The sequence below is a fragment of the Callionymus lyra genome, chromosome 4, assembly GCF_982586985.1.
Source record: "Callionymus lyra chromosome 4, fCalLyr1.hap1.1, whole genome shotgun sequence".
Lineage (NCBI taxonomy): Eukaryota > Metazoa > Chordata > Actinopteri > Syngnathiformes > Callionymidae > Callionymus > Callionymus lyra.
Genome location: NC_141821.1, coordinates 1,125,001 through 1,144,036, shown reverse-complemented (window position 1 = coordinate 1,144,036; position 19,036 = coordinate 1,125,001). Strand labels below are relative to the sequence as shown.

At 40.5% G+C, this 19,036-nt stretch overlaps 2 protein-coding genes across 6 annotated transcripts in view; one reads left to right on the top strand and one right to left on the bottom strand.

Moving 5' to 3' along the window:
- The window catches only part of dnajc13 (dnaJ homolog subfamily C member 13), a 66,426-nt gene extending 60,549 nt beyond the window's left edge, over positions 1-5,877 (bottom strand). For all 5 annotated transcript variants that reach the window (XR_015710855.1, XM_087788419.1, XM_087788421.1 and 2 more), the window contains exons 1-2: positions 5,767-5,877; positions 2,216-2,296 (exon numbers count right to left, since the gene is read on the bottom strand). Coding sequence is in view for 4 of the 5 variants with exons in the window: in XM_087788419.1 (XP_087644545.1) it covers positions 2,216-2,283 (68 nt within the window). In the remaining variant the exon portion in view is untranslated. The remainder of the gene's footprint in view (positions 1-2,215; positions 2,297-5,766) is intronic.
- An 11,684-nt stretch (positions 5,878-17,561) lies between these two features.
- Positions 17,562-19,036, top strand: part of lztfl1 (leucine zipper transcription factor-like 1) — a 10,507-nt gene continuing 9,032 nt past the window's right edge. Inside the window, exon 1 of the mRNA XM_087790259.1 lies at positions 17,562-17,813. Coding sequence (XP_087646385.1) covers positions 17,811-17,813 — 3 coding nt within the window. The 5' untranslated portion in view covers positions 17,562-17,810. The remainder of the gene's footprint in view (positions 17,814-19,036) is intronic.

Genomic DNA, 19,036 nt, shown 5'->3' with positions numbered 1-19,036 from the left:
CTGCATTTGAAGAAGATTCAATGTGTCACGATATCAATGTCAATGTTATATTTTCTTTATTTCATTGCTGTGTGCATACATTTGTTCCGATTGTGTTACTCATGTGTTTCTAATTTATTTCCTTGACTTTGGTTGTTTTCTTTTCTTTTAAGAGAATTGTATCTTTTGGTTTTCTTTTTTTTTCTTTTGTAGAGAGGGAAGGACGCGTGTGTGGAAAAGAAAATGGTTAAATGTCCACTTGTGTTGAAAAGATGTTTTGGATGTACATTCTCTAATAATAAAATCAAAGACTGTGTATTCTGTTGTTGTTTAGCTTGTACAACTTCAACTTCTCCTGTCGACTGCAAGTTCAAGCTTTCACTGCTTCATCGTGTTGAAAACCATCTCGTCTTCCTTTCCCTCGCGGAGTTTCAAAATCCATCGTGAAGCAACATCCTGCACGACTCGCAGTGACAACCGTTGAGCGTTCACCAACAATCATGAACCATCACATCCTCGGTGAACTACAAGAGGGTCCATGCAACAAGAAACCAAAACGGATGCTGAAGATGCAAAGGTCAAAGTTCAACCATGACGATAAGACGAGGTATAAAACATGTTTATTTCTCTGTGTTACAAACCTGACCCTCACTCATTCACGCTTCATGTTCACTGAACATCATCATTTCATCTGCAGCCGTTCTTACAACCTCTCACCTGCTCATTTTAAAGATTGTTGTTGGATCATTAAAACTGATCCAGTGATAGAAGATAACCAGTGTTTTCTTGTTGTTTTCTTGTTGGAACAGGCCGATGAGAAGCAGTGGAGTTTGTGGTTAATTCACTAGTTATTATGGGAAGAGATGAGGATCATTGATGACAAAATAATAACATATTGTGTTTTTAATACAAATTCAATGTGTTGCGGGTGCAATGTATGGCCAAGACCTGATCATTCAAAGTTTACTTTAACATGTCATTTCCTGGCCTAAATGATCCTGGTCAAGGTGTGTTTGAGACCTGGCAGTACAAAATCTAATCTAATATTGGGTTCAACAGAAAAGTCAATGAAAATGTCCCTCACTTGGTCCAGTAAACATTGTTGTGCATCCTTTCAATGTTGAGCGTTCTTAGGCTTCTCGTGAACGGTTATTTCCTCTTCTTCTTCTTCTTCTTGAAAAACTACTCTTGGTCCTCCGTTAGCAACAATCAGATGGATCATGTTAGCCGTTAGCTCAGAGTGAACCCCGTCAAGTGCACTTCTCCATCAGTGTGATATTGATGACGGTCGGTGTTCGTGGAAGTGATGTATTGGTGCATTGATCCATCAATGTTGGACCATTTTAAACCTTCTGTAGAACAACTCTAGGCTTATTCCAGTTCTAAAAGACAAGCTCTGAATAATCATGAATCAATATGTCCATGTGTTTCCTCCAGTCATTGTTACTGGTCCCAATGTGACCCACTCTGACTGAAGCATCCACCGTCAGGTAGCATTAGCACAATAAGATGCTGATGATGGACAAGCAGCACATCCTACTCAAGTTACCAAAGTTAATGGTCCACAGGCGTTTAGAAGCAGGTGCTGGTAATATGACCCTCTGTAGTGAAGCATTGATGGCCAACAGGAAGCTGCATCATGGCTCACATCATTCTGAGATTTCCTGATGTTTCTTCCACATGTTTGCTGATGACATCCAGATCTACTGTTGATCATCTGAGCCCAAGAGGCTGAACTTAGTCAAGTGTTGCTAGAAATCAAACGATGAGTGAAAACACTTTGAAGCTAAATGTGAACAAAAGTCAAACTCTGGTGATTGTTGATCTCCAGACACTTTTTATTTGAGCTTTTTCCTGATTTTCTGGAACTCCTGTGTGTCTTATGTCTTGAGCTTTTAGAGTTTTTATATTTGTTGGTATTTTTAACTGTGTATTGCTTTTGATTGTTTAAGCACTTGTGTGACCCTGGTCTAGAAAGGTGCTTTACAAATAACTATTACGTTCTTACTTAATGTAGGCCCATGTTGGGTATAGAGAGAATTCTTGTAATAATCTGTACATTCAGACATTCAAGCTCTTCTCACCGTCCATTATTAAACACCAGTAAACAAGGATATTTGTCACAAGGTTCCAGGTAAAATGGTCTGACTCAGGATAACCAGCAGGTTTACAGCATCTTGTAAAGTATCATAACAATGGGACACGATGACATTCGAGCAGAGGTTTCAACACTTACTTCCCCCTCCAGGAGTGCTTGGTGGTGTAGAAACAGGCCAGGTCTTTGTTTTCTTTGACCACATTCATCTTTTCAGAGGACCTGCAACACAAACGTCAAGTGTGAACATCAGGAGAGTTTTAGTAAAACATGCATCGTGGGTTTAATTGTATCAACTTCACATTTAAGCTCTATTTTCACAGAACCAAGGAAGTCTTGTGATCCACAAAGGGCAACATGAAGGTTTGATGTTGACAGATCACCAGTAAAGCTCTACATTGTTGTTTAAAAAAGGAACTCTCATCCTGCACCAACATGTTTAAAAGATGTTTATGTCATAAACGAGCGAATGCTTCTCACAGTCATTGAGCTTCAAAAATCAGTGCAAACAACACAACAGTGTAACAGCAGATCCTGTGTCAACACTGGATAAGTCACTGTGGCACATTGGACACAAGATCGGTAAACAGTCGTTTCTTGATTGTCAAAAGATTTCATGCAGAGTCACATGAGCCTTAAAAGAATCATTAAAGAGGAGTGACCAGTTTTACAAACGCTTGAGTCAGACTTCCTGATTTCCTGCCTTTCTAGCCGAGTCACAAACGTTTGGCTCTCTTTCCAATGTCTTTCTAATGCTTCGTTTGATAACACGGTCCTTCCTGCTCAGTGTCTTAGAGACAGAATGTTCGAGCCATGCAAAAGAAGATTTCTTTCTCGATTCAAAGTCAACCCAGTCACGACCCAGAGTCAGAGACAGATCCACGCTGAGCTACAAACATTCCAGGGTTTCTGTCTGTGTAGCACGAATGAAACTTTAACTGTTGATCCAAACAAGTTTATTAACCTTCACAGCTCTGTCGAATTAGGTCATATTTTGGAGGTTATGTCATTTCAACTTTCCAAAGTTTGGTCGTGTTTTTTTCCAGGTAAACACGAGCTATTCAAAGTGTTGGGTTTGAATGTAACCGTGAAACCACTTGTTTATTAGATGAAAAGAGTCTCGTTGAGTAAGAGCATCAACACAGATCAACTTGATAAACATGGTGAGATATTCTCGATGAAAACTGGGTTCATATGATGAATCCACAGCACGAGTGTCGCTCGATCGCCAGGAGTGAAGCAGCAGAAATGTGACGAAGGGAAATCTGTGTCAGCACTACTACAGGATCCTTCAGCAGAAATCCTGACTTCAGTTTTCCTTCCTCTACGTTCCAACCAAACAGAAGGAGAATGTGAACACAGCAGTAGATCAAACGACATGAATCCTATTCAAATGAAAACTTATATTGGTAAATCAGTAAAGATGCAACTAAACTAAATAGAAATTTAACAGAAAACGTATTATCCTGAAGGAAGGCTCTTCCAAATACAGAACTTGTATTAATACTACAGACCAGTGCAGCGTCGAGTCTGCTTGCATCCTTGTTCTGATGGTGCTGGGATGAATAATACATGATCCTAGAGCGGTCGCAGCAGCTATAAGGTAATTGGTTAAGTAAACACGAGTTTATCCAAGAGCTTCAGGTATTTCTGGTTCTCAAAAACGTTAATAAATATCATTCATCTTTCTTCTACAACTCTGACTCCAAATGAAAAGGTCATCTTTAAACGAGCGCCTGTTGCCACGACACAAAACAATGGTTTCTGACGTAATGTTGATTCAAATGGAAGAATTCCTGCTGTGAGATCAAGCAAAGGAAACTTCGGCATCTTGAAGGTGCAACGTTCAAACCATCACATGCCGTTACGTCACAGTATAAATGACCTTTGTTTGGTTTACATTCAACCGCTGCTCCAATAAATTGTCAATAAAAACTAACTGAACAGCAGTTCACCTGCAAACATGGAACAGAGACAGGTTTGATTCGTTGTGTCGAGAGAACCCGAGTGAAAACTATTAACAAAAAAGGCTCTACTTGAAAGAAAGTCTGGTTTAAAGCCTGAGGATATTCCATGACTAGTCACCGGTTAATGTATGCAGTTCATGAAAAGAAATACACCTTAGACTCAGAAGAGCCAACAGGTACGAGTCACTTATTGAAATGTAACACAAACAACTGACTTTCTTCCACTGTGGGAAATCCTTGGAAAGCCAGTCCAGCTTACGATCAACGTTACTGTATAGTAATGCAAATACACACATGTATTTATACACACACTCAATAATTGTGTCGCAAAAACATCGCAGGTTCCTCAGAAGCATCATAACGAACATTAAAATAGTCCTTGATTTGATGAAACAAATTATCGTAACTTTGTTATTCAGTGATGGTGACGTGAACAAGATTCAACGAAGAACTATCTTGAAGAGACTTTTTGTCTGAAGATACCATCAAATATGCTTCTGACTGACAGCCTGTCATTCATTCTTCGCTGTTCACTTCTCAACCGGGAACCACTCTTGGAGTGACAACTATTAATGTACAAATGTGTCAAACAGATCAACCCAAACTACAAAACATCATCACGGTTTAGACACGAGTCTCTTTTCTAATATCGTGTTCTTTGGGCTCAAGGCCTTGAGAAACAAGTCAACATGGTTCACAACACAGCAGCAGATGTCATCATGAATACAGTGTCAGCAAGAACATCACTAGAGAAGGTCCACGTCCATCATCTCACACACACACAACAAGTTGGTCTTGAGGTGGATTCTTCTCTGGTCCAGTCCTGACCCAGACGGTTCTGATGATGGTCTAAGAACCTGATGATGGTCTAAGACCTGATGATGGTCTAAGATCCTGATGATGGTCTAAGGACCTGATGATGTTCTAAGACCTCATGATGGTCTAAGAACCTGATGATGGTCTAAGAACCTGATGATGGTCTAAGAACCTGATGATGGTCTAAGACCTGATGATGGTCTAAGAACCTGATGATGGTCTAAGACCTGATGATGGTCTAAGAACATGATGATGGTCTAAGACCTGATGATGGTCTAAGAACCCATGATGGTCTAAGAACCTGATGATGGTCTAAGACCTGATGATGGTCTAAGAACCTGATGATGGTCTAAGAACCTGATGATGGTCTAAGACCTGATGATGGTCTAAGAACCTGTGATCCCTTCATGATCTTCTCTAAGAACACGTTACCTGAGTCTGCACCTGCTGAACGAGGTCTGGACTGAAGTCTGGACTGAAGTCTGAACTGAAGTCTGAACTGAAGTCTGGACTGAAGTCTGGACTGAAGTCTGGACTGAAGTCTGGACTGAAGTCTGAACTGAAGTCTGAACTGAAGTCTGGACTGAAGTCTGGACTGAAGTCTGGACTGAAGTCTGGACTGAAGTCTGGACTGAAGTCTGGACTGAAGGCCTGAACTGATCCAAAGCCTGGATCTTTCTGGCCCACAGACGAGACAGCGACGTGTTCGCCTCCATGTCTGCGCCTGAACTAACGAGAGACACGTTTGTTATGAACTGTTTGCCAAAATGCAAAAGTGTCGCTGCTGACAGTTAGCATCTGATGCTAGCAGCTAGTTAGCTCGTCGCACCGCAGCAGCGGCGGCGCCAAAGTCCCGCGAACAGCGGCGGCTCGTGTCAACAAGCGCGGGTTGTTACCGTGATAATGTACCTGTAAAGGTGTCAGATAGACGTCTGTGCCCCCCTCCCTCCGGCTCGCTGCTGCCTCTCTGATGCTGGAGCTTCAGTTCGCTGCCATGTTCCTGGAGGCGAGAGAGGCTCGTGCGCATGCGCGAGGCCTGCCTGTCATGCGGCGGTCAGCTGATCAGGTCGTCGGCGGGGCGGGCGATGTGACGTAACTGATCCAGGGTCTGTTTGTGATCCTGCTTCAGCGCTTCAACTAGTGACACCTTACAGTGAGAGCTGACTCTGAGTCAGTGAGCAGTGACCGCGGCTGAGTTTGTGTCTTTTTTTACTTTACTTCTAAAAGATTTTTCCACACACTGCGCCCTGAAGAACTTAAAAAATAAAATAAATAAATAAATAATAATGAACTTTACTTTTAAAATATTTTCCACACACTGCGCCCTGAAGAACTTAAAAAATAAAACTAATAATGATTTAATTAAGTAAACCGCAAACTCAAGTGATTATTTCTACACTCAAGTCAGTAAAGGTTAGTAAAGATAAACCACAAAGATGTTCAACAATCAAAAACAATACACAGTTAAAATACACACTTTAAAGGGTCAAGTCAACACACAGACACACACAGACACACACACAGACACACACACAGACACACACACAGACACACACAGACACACACACAGACACACACACAGACACACAGAGACACACACACAGACACACACACAGACACACAGAGACACACACACAGACACACACACAGACACACAGAGACACACACACAGACACACACACAGACACACACACAGACACACAGAGACACACACACAGACACACACACAGACACACACACAGACACACACAGACACACACACAGACACACACACAGACACACAGAGACACACACACAGACACACACAGACACACACAGCAGCAACAAGAAAGTTAAGAAACGAATACAAATGTTTCTTAAAGTAATCAGTAGATCCAACACATCGTTATGTTGTTTAATTTTGTGTCATTTCTAACGAATAAAACAGGTTCAAAGGTCATATTTATCAATTAATTTAATCCTGTAACATGCACTTATAGTGGCCCTCATGAAACTATCTGATCGTGTGGAAAGTGTTGTTTTTTCATTCTTACTCAATAAAAACAGTAAATAATCTCTATCTAAAAATAACTTAATACATGTTTTCTATCACATAAACATTATTTTGAAGGTTTACATTGAAATAAAGTCTATTTATATAATAAAATATTTTGTCCTCCACAGTATAACAAGGAGAAATCTTGAAAAAATGTACTTTCCCTTGATGCTCGTGTAAAACAACAAATAAATAATGATGAAAGTTCACAGTTGTGTCACTTTTTTCCCTTGAATATCTTAATCGCTGCATAAGAATGACATCGAAACATGTTATAATAAATAATAAAGTAAGATTATTTTCATCACCTGCTGTATTACAAGAGAAGTTCTACCCCCTAGAGGCGAGAGCGCAGCGGTGCAGCCAGAGTTTAACAGATCAAACATCTTTAAAAAGATAAAAATGAAAACAAACAGAAGCTTTAAAGACTTTCATTGAATCATGAATGAACCTGTGACGTCACGTCTCAACTGAACGTTCATTGAATCATGAATAAACCTGTGACGTCACGTCTCAACTGAACGTTCATTGAATCATGAATAAACCTGTGACGTCACGTCTCAACTGAACGTTCATTGAATCATGAATGAACCTGTGACGTCACGTCTCAACTGAACGTTCATTGAATCATGAATAAACCTGTGACGTCACGTCTCAACTGAACGTTCATTGAATCATGAATAAACCTGTGACGTCACGTCTCAACTGAACGTTCATTGAATCATGAATGAACCTGTGACGTCACGTCTCAACTGAACGTTCATTGAATCATGAATGAACCTGTGACGTCACGTCTCAACTGAACGTTCATTGAATCATGAATAAACCTGTGACGTCACGTCTCAACTGAACGTTCATTGAATCATGAATAAACCTGTGACGTCACGTCTCAACTGAACGTTCATTGAATCATGAATGAACCTGTGACGTCACGTCTCAACTGAACGTTCATTGAATCATGACTAAACCTGTGACGTCACGTCTCAACTGAACGTTCATTGAATCATGAACGAACCTGTGACGTCACGTCTCAACTGAACGTTCATTGAATCATGAACGAACCTGTGACGTCACGTCTCAACTGAACGTTCATTGAATCATGAACGAACCTGTGACGTCACGTCTCAACTGAACGTTTATTGAATCATGAATGAACCTGTGACGTCACGTCTCAACTGAACGTTCATTGAATCATGAACGAACCTGTGACGTCACGTCTCAACTGAACGTTCATTGAATCATGAATGAACCTGTGACGTCACGTCTCAACTGAACGTTCATTGAATCATGAATAAACCTGTGACGTCACGTCTCAACTGAACGTTCATTGAATCATGAATGAACCTGTGACGTCACGTCTCAACTGACCGTTCATTGAATCATGAATGAACCTGTGACGTCACGTCTCAACTGAACGTTCATTGAATCATGAATGAACCTGTGACGTCACGTCTCAACTGAACGTTCATTGATAAAGTTAATTTTCAACATAAAGTTTGTGTAAACGTTTCTTTTCATAACTTAATTCATTGATCAAACCACGTGATTGTGAATCAAACACGTGTTTTTATTGTCAAATAAACCATTTATTTGTATTATCTTGTTATTATTATCATCAGATTCACCAGGAAATCATGAGTCAATCATCAAACGACTCGTCTTAACTGACTCATCTTAACTGACTCGTCTTAACTGACTCGTCTTAACTGAACTATTGACTCGTCTTAACTGACTCGTCTTAACTGACTCGTCTTAACTGACTCGTCTTAACTGAACTATTGACTCGTCTTAACTGACTCGTCTTAACTGAACTATTGACTCGTCTTAACTGACTCGTCTTAACTGACTGGTCCTAACTGACTGGTCTTAACTGAACTATTGACTCGTCTTAACTGACTCGTCTTAACTGACTCGTCTTAACTCACTCGTCTTAACTCACTCGTCTTAACTGAACTATTGACTCGTCTTAACTGACTCGTCTTAACTGACTCGTCTTAACTGACTCGTCTTAACTCACTCGTCTTAACTGAACTATTGACTCGTCTTAACTGACTCGTCTTAACTGACTCGTCTTAACTGACTCGTCTTAACTGACTCATCTTAACTGACTCGTCTTAACTGACTCGTCTTAACTGAACTATTGACTCGTCTTAACTGACTCGTGTTAACTGACTCGTCTTAACTGACTCGTCTTAACTGAACTATTGACTCGTCTTAACTGACTCGTCTTAACTGACTCGTCTTAACTGACTCGTCTTAACTGACTCGTCTTAACTGAACTATTGACTCGTCTTAACTGACTCGTCTTAACTGAACTATTGACTCGTCTTAACTGACTCGTCTTAACTGACTCGTCTTAACTGACTCGTCTTAACTGAACTATTGACTCGTCTTAACTGACTCGTCTTAACTGGACTCATCGACTCGTCTTAACTGACTCGTCTTAACTGACTCGTCTTAACTGGACTCATCGACTCGTCTTAACTGACTCGTCTTAACTGAACTCATCGATTCGTCTTAACTGACTGGTCTTAACTGAACTCATCGACTCGTCTTAACTGACTCGTCTAAACTGGACTCATCGACTCGTCTTAACTGACTCGTCTAAACTGGACTCATCGACTCGTCTTAACTGGACTCATCGACTCGTCTTAACTGACTCTTCTTAACTGAACTCATCGATTCGTCTTAACTGACTCTTCTTAACTGACTCGTCTTAACTGAACTATTGACTCGTCTTAACTGACTCGTCTTAACTGAACTCATCGATTCGTCTTAACTGACTCGTCTTAACTGAACTCATCGATTCGTCTTAACTGACTCGTCTTAACTGAACTCATCGATTCGTCTTAACTGACTCGTCTTAACTGAACTATTGACTCGTCTTAACTGACTCGTCTTAACTGAACTATTGACTCGTCTTAACTGACTCGTCTTAACTGAACTCATCGACTCGTCTTAACTGACTCGTCTAAACTGAACTCATCGACTCGTCTTAACTGACTCGTCTTAACTGACTCGTCTTAACTGACTCGTCTTAACTGACTCGTCTTAACTGACTCGTCTTAACTGACTCGTCTTAACTGACTCGTCTTAACTGAACTCATCGACTCGTCTTAACTGACTCGTCTAAACTGACTCGTTTTAACTGAACTCATCGACTCGTCTTAACTGACTCGTCTTAACTGACTCGTCTTAACTGGACTCATCGACTCGTCTTAACTGACTCGTCTTAACTGAACTCATCGACTCGTCTTAACTGACTCGTCTTAACGGAACTCATCGATTCGTCTTAACTGACTGGTCTTAACTGAACTCATCGACTCGTCTTAACTGACTCGTCTTAACTGACTCGTCTTAACTGACTCGTCTTAACTGACTCGTCTTAACTGAACTCATCGACTCGTCTTAACTGACTCGTCTAAACTGACTCGTCTTAACTGAACTCATCGACTCGTCTTAACTGACTCGTCTTAACTGACTCGTCTTAACTGGACTCATCGACTCGTCTAAACTGACTCGTCTTCACTGAACTCATCGACTCGTCTTAACTGACTCGTCTTAACTGAACTCATCGATTCGTCTTAACTGACTCGTCTTAACTGAACTCATCGATTCGTCTTAACTGACTCGTCTTAACTGAACTCATCGATTCGTCTTAACTGACTCGTCTTAACTGACTCGTCTTAACTGAACTATTGACTCGTCTTAACTGACTCGTCTTAACTGAACTATTGACTCGTCTTAACTGACTCATCTTAACTGAACTCATCGACTCGTCTTAACTGACTCGTCTAAACTGAACTCATCGACTCGTCTTAACTGACTCGTCTTAACTGACTCGTCTTAACTGACTCGTCTTAACTGAACTCATCGACTCGTCTTAACTGACTCGTCTAAACTGAACTTATCGACTCATCTTAACTGGACTCATCGACTCGTCTTAACTGACTCGTCTTAACTGGACTCATCGACTCGTCTTAACTGACTCGTCTTAACTGACTCGTCTTAACTGACTCGTCTTAACTGACTCGTCTTAACTGACTCGTCTTAACTGAACTCATCGACTCGTCTTAACTGAACTCATCGACTAGTCATAACTGATTTGTCTTAACTGACTCGTCTTAACTGACTCGTCTTAACTGACTCGTCTTAACTGAACTATTGACTCGTCTTAACTGACTCGTCTTAACTGACTCGTCTTAACTGACTCGTCTTAACTGACTCGTCTTAACTGACTCGTCTTAACTGAACTATTGACTCGTCTTAACTGACTCGTCTTAACTGAACTATTGACTCGTCCTAACTGACTCGTCTTAACTGACTCGTCTTAACTGACTCGTCTTAACTGAACTATTGACTCGTCTTAACTGACTCGTCTTAACTGGACTCATCGACTCGTCTTAACTGACTCGTCTTAACTGACTCGTCTTAACTGGACTCATCGACTCGTCTTAACTGACTCGTCTTAACTGAACTCATCGACTCGTCTTAACTGACTGGTCTTAACTGAACTCATCGATTCGTCTTAACTGACTGGTCTTAACTGAACTCATCGACTCGTCTTAACTGACTCGTCTAAACTGGACTCATCGACTCGTCTTAACTGGACTCATCGACTCGTCTTAACTGACTCTTCTTAACTGAACTCATCGATTCGTCTTAACTGACTCTTCTTAACTGACTCGTCTTAACTGAACTATTGACTCGTCTTAACTGACTGGTCTTAACTGAACTCATCGATTCGTCTTAACTGACTGGTCTTAACTGAACTCATCGACTCGTCTTAACTGACTCGTCTAAACTGGACTCATCGACTCGTCTTAACTGGACTCATCGACTCGTCTTAACTGACTCTTCTTAACTGAACTCATCGATTCGTCTTAACTGACTCTTCTTAACTGACTCGTCTTAACTGAACTATTGACTCGTCTTAACTGACTCGTCTTAACTGAACTCATCGATTCGTCTTAACTGACTCGTCTAAACTGGACTCATCGACTCGTCTTAACTGACTCGTCTAAACTGGACTCATCGACTCGTCTTAACTGACTCGTCTAAACTGGACTCATCGACTCGTCTTAACTGGACTCATCGACTCGTCTTAACTGACTCTTCTTAACTGAACTCATCGATTCGTCTTAACTGACTCTTCTTAACTGACTCGTCTTAACTGAACTATTGACTCGTCTTAACTGACTCGTCTTAACTGAACTCATCGATTCGGCTTAACTGACTCGTCTTAACTGAACTCATCGATTCGTCTTAACTGACTCGTCTTAACTGAACTCATCGATTCGTCTTAACTGACTCGTCTTAACTGAACTATTGACTCGTCTTAACTGACTCGTCTTAACTGAACTATTGACTCGTCTTAACTGACTCGTCTTAACTGAACTCATCGACTCGTCTTAACTGACTCGTCTAAACTGAACTCATCGACTCGTCTTAACTGACTCGTCTTAACTGACTCGTCTTAACTGACTCGTCTTAACTGAACTCATCGACTCGTCTTAACTGACTCGTCTAAACTGACTCGTCTTAACTGAACTCATCGACTCGTCTTAACTGACTCGTCTTAACTGACTCGTCTTAACTGGACTCATCGACTCGTCTTAACTGACTCGTCTTAACTGAACTCATCGACTCGTCTTAACTGACTCGTCTTAACTGAACTCATCGATTCGTCTTAACTGACTGGTCTTAACTGAACTCATCGACTCGTCTTAACTGACTCGTCTTAACTGACTCGTCTTAACTGAACTCATCGACTCGTCTTAACTGACTCGTCTAAACTGACTCGTCTTAACTGAACTCATCGACTCGTCTTAACTGACTCGTCTTAACTGACTCGTCTTAACTGGACTCATCGACTCGTCTTAACTGACTGGTCTTAACTGACTCGTCTTAACTGACTCGTCTTAACTGGACTCATCGACTCGTCTTAACTGACTCGTCTTAACTGAACTCATCGATTCGTCTTAACTGACTGGTCTTAACTGACTCGTCTTAACTGACTCGTCTTAACTGAACTCATCGATTCGTCTTAACTGACTCGTCTTAACTGACTCGTCTTAACTGAACTATTGACTCGTCTTAACTGACTCGTCTTAACTGAACTATTGACTCGTCTTAACTGACTCGTCTTAACTGAACTCATCGACTCGTCTTAACTGACTCGTCTAAACTGAACTCATCGACTCGTCTTAACTGACTCGTCTTAACTGACTCGTCTTAACTGACTCGTCTTAACTGAACTCATCGACTCGTCTTAACTGACTCGTCTAAACTGAACTCATCGACTCGTCTTAACTGACTCGTCTAAACTGAACTTATCGACTCATCTTAACTGGACTCATCGACTCGTCTTAACTGACTCGTCTTAACTGGACTCATCGACTCGTCTTAACTGACTCGTCTTAACTGACTCGTCTTAACTGACTCGTCTTAACTGAACTCATCGACTCGTCTTAACTGAACTCATCGACTAGTCATAACTGATTTGTCTTAACTGACTCGTCTTAACTGACTCGTCTTAACTGACTCGTCTTAACTGAACTCATCGACTCGTCTTAACTGACTCGTCTTAACTGACTCGTCTTAACTGACTCGTCTTAACTGAACTCATCGACTAGTCATAACTGATTTGTCTTAACTGACTCGTCTTAACTGACTCGTCTTAACTGACTCGTCTTAACTGACTCGTCTTAACTGACTCGTCTTAACTGAACTCATCGACTAGTCATAACTGATTTGTCTTAACTGACTCGTCTTAACTGAACTCATCGACTAGTCATAACTGATTTGTCTTAACTGACTCGTCTTCACTGACTCATCTTAACTGACTCGTCTTAACTGAACTCATCGACTAGTCATAACTGATTTGTCTTAACTGACTCGTCTTAACTGAACTCATCGACTAGTCATAACTGATTTGTCTTAACTGACTCGTCTTCACTGACTCATCTTAACTGACTCGTCTTAACTGAACTCATCGACTAGTCATAACTGATTTGTCTTAACTGACTCGTCTTAACTGAACTCATCGACTAGTCATAACTGATTTGTCTTAACTGACTCGTCTTAACGGATTTGTCTTAACTGACTCGTCTTAACTGAACTCATCGACTAGTCATAACTGATTTGTCTTAACTGACTCGTCTTTACTGAACTCATCGACTAGTCATAACTGATTTGTCTTAACTGACTCGTCTTTACTGAACTCATCGACTAGTCATAACTGATTTGTCTTAACTGACTCGTCTTCACTGACTCATCTTAACTGACTCGTCTTAACTGAACTCATCGACTAGTCATAACTGATTTGTCTTAACTGACTCGTCTTAACTGACTCGTCTTAACTGACTCGTCTTAACTGAACTCATCGACTAGTCATAACTGATTTGTCTTAACTGACTCGTCTTCACTGACTCATCTTAACTGACTCGTCTTAACTGAATCGTCTTAACTGACTCGTCTTAACTGGACTCATCGACTCGTCTTAACTGACTCGTCTTAACTGAACTCATCGACTAGTCATAACTGACTCGTCTTAACTGACTCGTCTTAACTGACTCGCCTTAACTGACTCATCTTAACTGAACTCATCGACTAGTCATAACTGATTTGTCTTAACTGACTCGTCTTAACTGACTCATCTTAACTGACTCGCCTTAACTGACTCGTCTTAACTGGACTCATCGACTCGTCTTAACTGACTCGTCTTAACTGACTCGTCTTAACTGACTCGCCTTAACTGACTCATCTTAACTGAACTCATCGACTAGTCATAACTGATTTGTCTTAACTGACTCGTCTTAACTGACTCATCTTAACTGACTCATCTTAACTGACTCGTCTTAACTGACTCGTCTTACCTGGACTCATCGACTCGCCTTAACTGACTCGTCTTAACTGGACTCATCGACTCATCTTAACTGACTCGTCTTAACTGATTTGTCTTAATTGACTCGTCTTAACTGACTCATCTTAACTGACTCATCTTAACTGACTCGTCTTAACTGACTCGTCTTAACTGATTTGTCTTAACTGACTCGTCTTAACTGGACTCATCGACTCATCCTAACTGACTCGTCTTAACTGACTCGTCTTAACTGACTCGTCTTAACTGGACTCATCGACTCATCCTAACTGACTCGTCTTAACTGACTCGTCTTAACTGACTCGTCTTAACTGACTCATCCTAACTGACTCGTCTTAACTGACTCGTCTTAACTGACTCGTCTTAACTGGACTCATCGACTCATCCTAACTGACTCGTCTTAACTGACTCGTCTTAACTGGACTCATCGACTCATCCTAACTGATTCGTCTTAACTGACTCGTCTTAACTGACTCGTCTTAACTGACTCGTCTTAACTGACTCGTCTTAACTGACAACACAATATTGACGTATCAATCAAAAGGTCAAAGGTTCGATTCCTGAAGTAACATGTGATCACGTCTCATCAAAGTTTCAATAAAACCTCAGTCGACTCTAAGCTAAGACAGAACTTTATTGATCATCAGAAGATATTTATCTTAACAACAACATGATGCTCCTGTCAATCATCTGTGAAGGTCAAAAGACTCACCGTGACTGCAGGTAAAGCGGGAACATGTCGGCGTCGCTCACTGATGTCCGTCAATGTTTCCAGCGTCGTGGTCACGACCGAAGCATCTGATTCGTCACCATGTGCCGCCACTTATGCTAATTAGATTCCAGGACATGAGTGGAAAACTTCCTCTAGTCCTTCAGTGTTCGCGTCCATAGCAACGAAGACCTTCCATCACATGACCACTGAGGAATGTGTGACAGATAACGCTTTGATTGACGGTCAACACAGGGTTCAGATCAAAAACCGTATTGATCCTATTGATCGGAGGAACGTCCGACGACTCGGCTTCAAAATAAAATCACTGTCAACGAGCTGCTTGGCAGATGTCTGCCTTCTCTGAGTGCTTTTCTAGTTGTTGTTACAGATGTTGACAAGTGAACATCAAAGGAAGGAAAACTTTGATTGACAACATTTTCCTGATCAGAATCACATCGATCTGAGTATCTCACAGATGACACAACTTCAACGTCTCCAAGTTAACAGACTCTGATGGTTGAAGACTTTTCTTTGTGGACAGACGTCTCTGACGTGTCTCACATCCTACAGACGGACTGTCTGGAGACACGTTATCAGGTCAGCCGCACAACAGGAAGTCCAGACGACAGAAACATCAGGGCTTCACAATAAAAACAGGAAGTGATAAATGACAGAAACATCAGGGCTTCACAATAAAAACAGGAAGTGATAAACGACAGAAACATCAGGGCTTCACAATAAAAACAGGAAGTGATAAACGACAGAAACATCAGGGCTTCACAATAAAAACAGGAAGTGATAAACGACAGAAACATCAGGGCTTCACAATAAAAACAGGAAGTGATAAACGACAGAAACATCAGGGCTTCACAATAAAAACAGGAAGTGATAAACGACAGAAACATCAGGGCTTAACAATAAAAACAGGAAGTGATAAACGACAGAAACATCAGGGCTTCACAATAAAAACAGGAAGTGATAAACGACAGAAACATCAGGGCTTCACAATAAAAACAGGAAGTGATAAACGACAGAAACATCAGGGCTTCACAATAAAAACAGGAAGTGATAAACGACAGAAACATCATGGCTTCACAATAAAAACAGGAAGTGATAAACGACAGAAACATCAGGGCTTCACAATAAAAACAGGAAGTGATAAACGACAGAAACATCAGGGCTTCACAATAAAAACAGGAAGTGATAAACGACAGGACACGACGGTTGTTGTTACTGCTTTATGTCACAATTTCACGATCAGAAACCTGTGTTGTTGTTGTAAACACAACACAGGAAGTTAGAAACATTTTTATACAAAAACAGGAAATTAACTTGTAAATATCGGGAGCAAAGGTTTGGAAACGTTACACATGTTTATGAGAAAATATTGTAATCCAGTCTTGTTGTTAAAACCAGTCCTCAAAGTATCTTTTGAAAGCAGTTAGCTGCTAACAGTTAGCTGCTAACAGTTAGCTGCTAACAGTTAGCTGCTGACAGTTAGCAGCTGCTAAAAGTAACATATGTAACGTTTCCACCCTTTAAAGTATCATTGCATAGTGTTATTGTTGTTTTACTTTTGTTATGTGTGTTATTTGCTTTTGTCTACTTTTATATGCATGTGTGTGTGTGTATGTGTGTAAGTAAGTAAGTAAGTAAGTAAGTAAGTAAGTAATATTTATTTATATAGCGCTTTTCGAGACCAGGTGTGTGTGCGTGTTATATAAAAATGTGAGATAAATTGATCAGATTATTCAATTAATTGATGCATAAGGATCATATTTGACCCAATAAATACTGAATGTGGAGCAAGCGTCCTCAATAATATTTTACCAATATTTTGAATTCTGGAAAACACACATTAGAAAGTTTTTATATTGATTTGCGAGGAACTATAGAAATGAACGAACCATTGTTGTGATGATTAAATGTTTTGTTTAAATAAAATACGTTAAGAAATCAGTTAAATAACATTTTTTTGTAGTAAAGTATATGTACTTAACAAACCCTTTTTTCCTACTGTCCTTGAACGCGCCTCGGTAACCAGGGTGATGACGCCAGTCTCGGTTGCCAGGACACTGTCGAGGCAAACACTAGCTTCGATGCTAGGCTAACCAGCTGCCAGATTAACGCACAGGCGACACATACAGACGCAGGCGTTGTAGTTCGAGGCCAGAACTACAAGATAACGTCACACCTGAAGCACCTGTGGACAAGAAAACCACCTGCGGGTCCAGAGCGAGCGAGAGAAAGACGTGTTTCCTCTGCTAGCACGAGCTAACGAGCTAACGAGCTAACGAGCTAACGAGCTAGCTTCGTTAGCCGCGATGGTAAGTCCTTCGTAACCTTCTGTCCAGCATCGATCGAACACCTAACACCTCTGAGCCTGTGACGTCATGAGCATCTCTCGCCACGCACGTCATTCAGAACAAGTTTAGTGACGTTTGTAACTCAGTGAAACTCACTTGACTGTAAACATCTTAACTCTTGTTATTCTTTAAACTATTTACTCTTTTGATCAAAACAATGACCGACTCAACATTATTATTGTTGTTATGACAACAACATGGTCTGTGATGTTCTTTGTATAATAGTTTTAACAAAATACATTGTTTCTTGACGAGCAAATGTTAGAAAAACAAAGTAGTTCTTCAGAGTTAACTGTGTGGAGACACTTAACCATTACTTACTAGTACTTACTTACTTGAAAAGTATACATAGTTTCTTCTTCTTCTTCTTCTTCTTCTTCTTTTTCTTCTTTTTCTTCTTCTTCTTCAATGTCTCCCTAAATAAAGAAGTTCTGACACAACATCAGAGCTGTGTCTCAAATCAAATACTTGTGTACTCAAAGTGAGTATTTGTAGTACACTAGTGCGTCTCACTTCTTAGTATGTAAATGTAGTGCTTCATGTACACTAAAATACTAAAACACTCACAAAACTAAGTATGGATCGATGGACACTTTCTACACTAAACGACTCCATCTTAGTGACGTTGAAAATGAAAGTTACGTCATATATATATATATATATACCGGCGTAAATATCTCGTCAATATTTCTCATATTTCATGAAACCAAATGTTCTGCCAGCAGGTGTCGCTAGTGTTCCTACAGCTGCTTGAAATCATCCTTAAATAGAAGTAGAAGAAGAAGCTGTCGCGTCATTTCCTGTTAGTGTGTAGCAGCAGAGTTTGATTTGAGACATACTATCTGTGGAGGATTAGTTACTAGTTAGTACGTACACTATCCTGATGATACTAACTTCTAGTATACTAAGAGAAGTATGTTTGAGACATACTATCTGTGGAGGATTAGTTACTAGTTAGTGCGTACACTATCCTGATGATACTAACTTCTAGTATACTAAGAGAAGTATGTGATTTGAGACATACTATCTGTGGAGGATTAGTTACTAGTTAGTGCGTACACTATCCTGATGATACTAACTTCTAGTATACTAAGAGAAGTATGTGATTTGAGACATACTATCTGTGGAGGATTAGTTACTAGTTAGTACGTACACTATCCTGATGATACTAACTTCTAGTATAC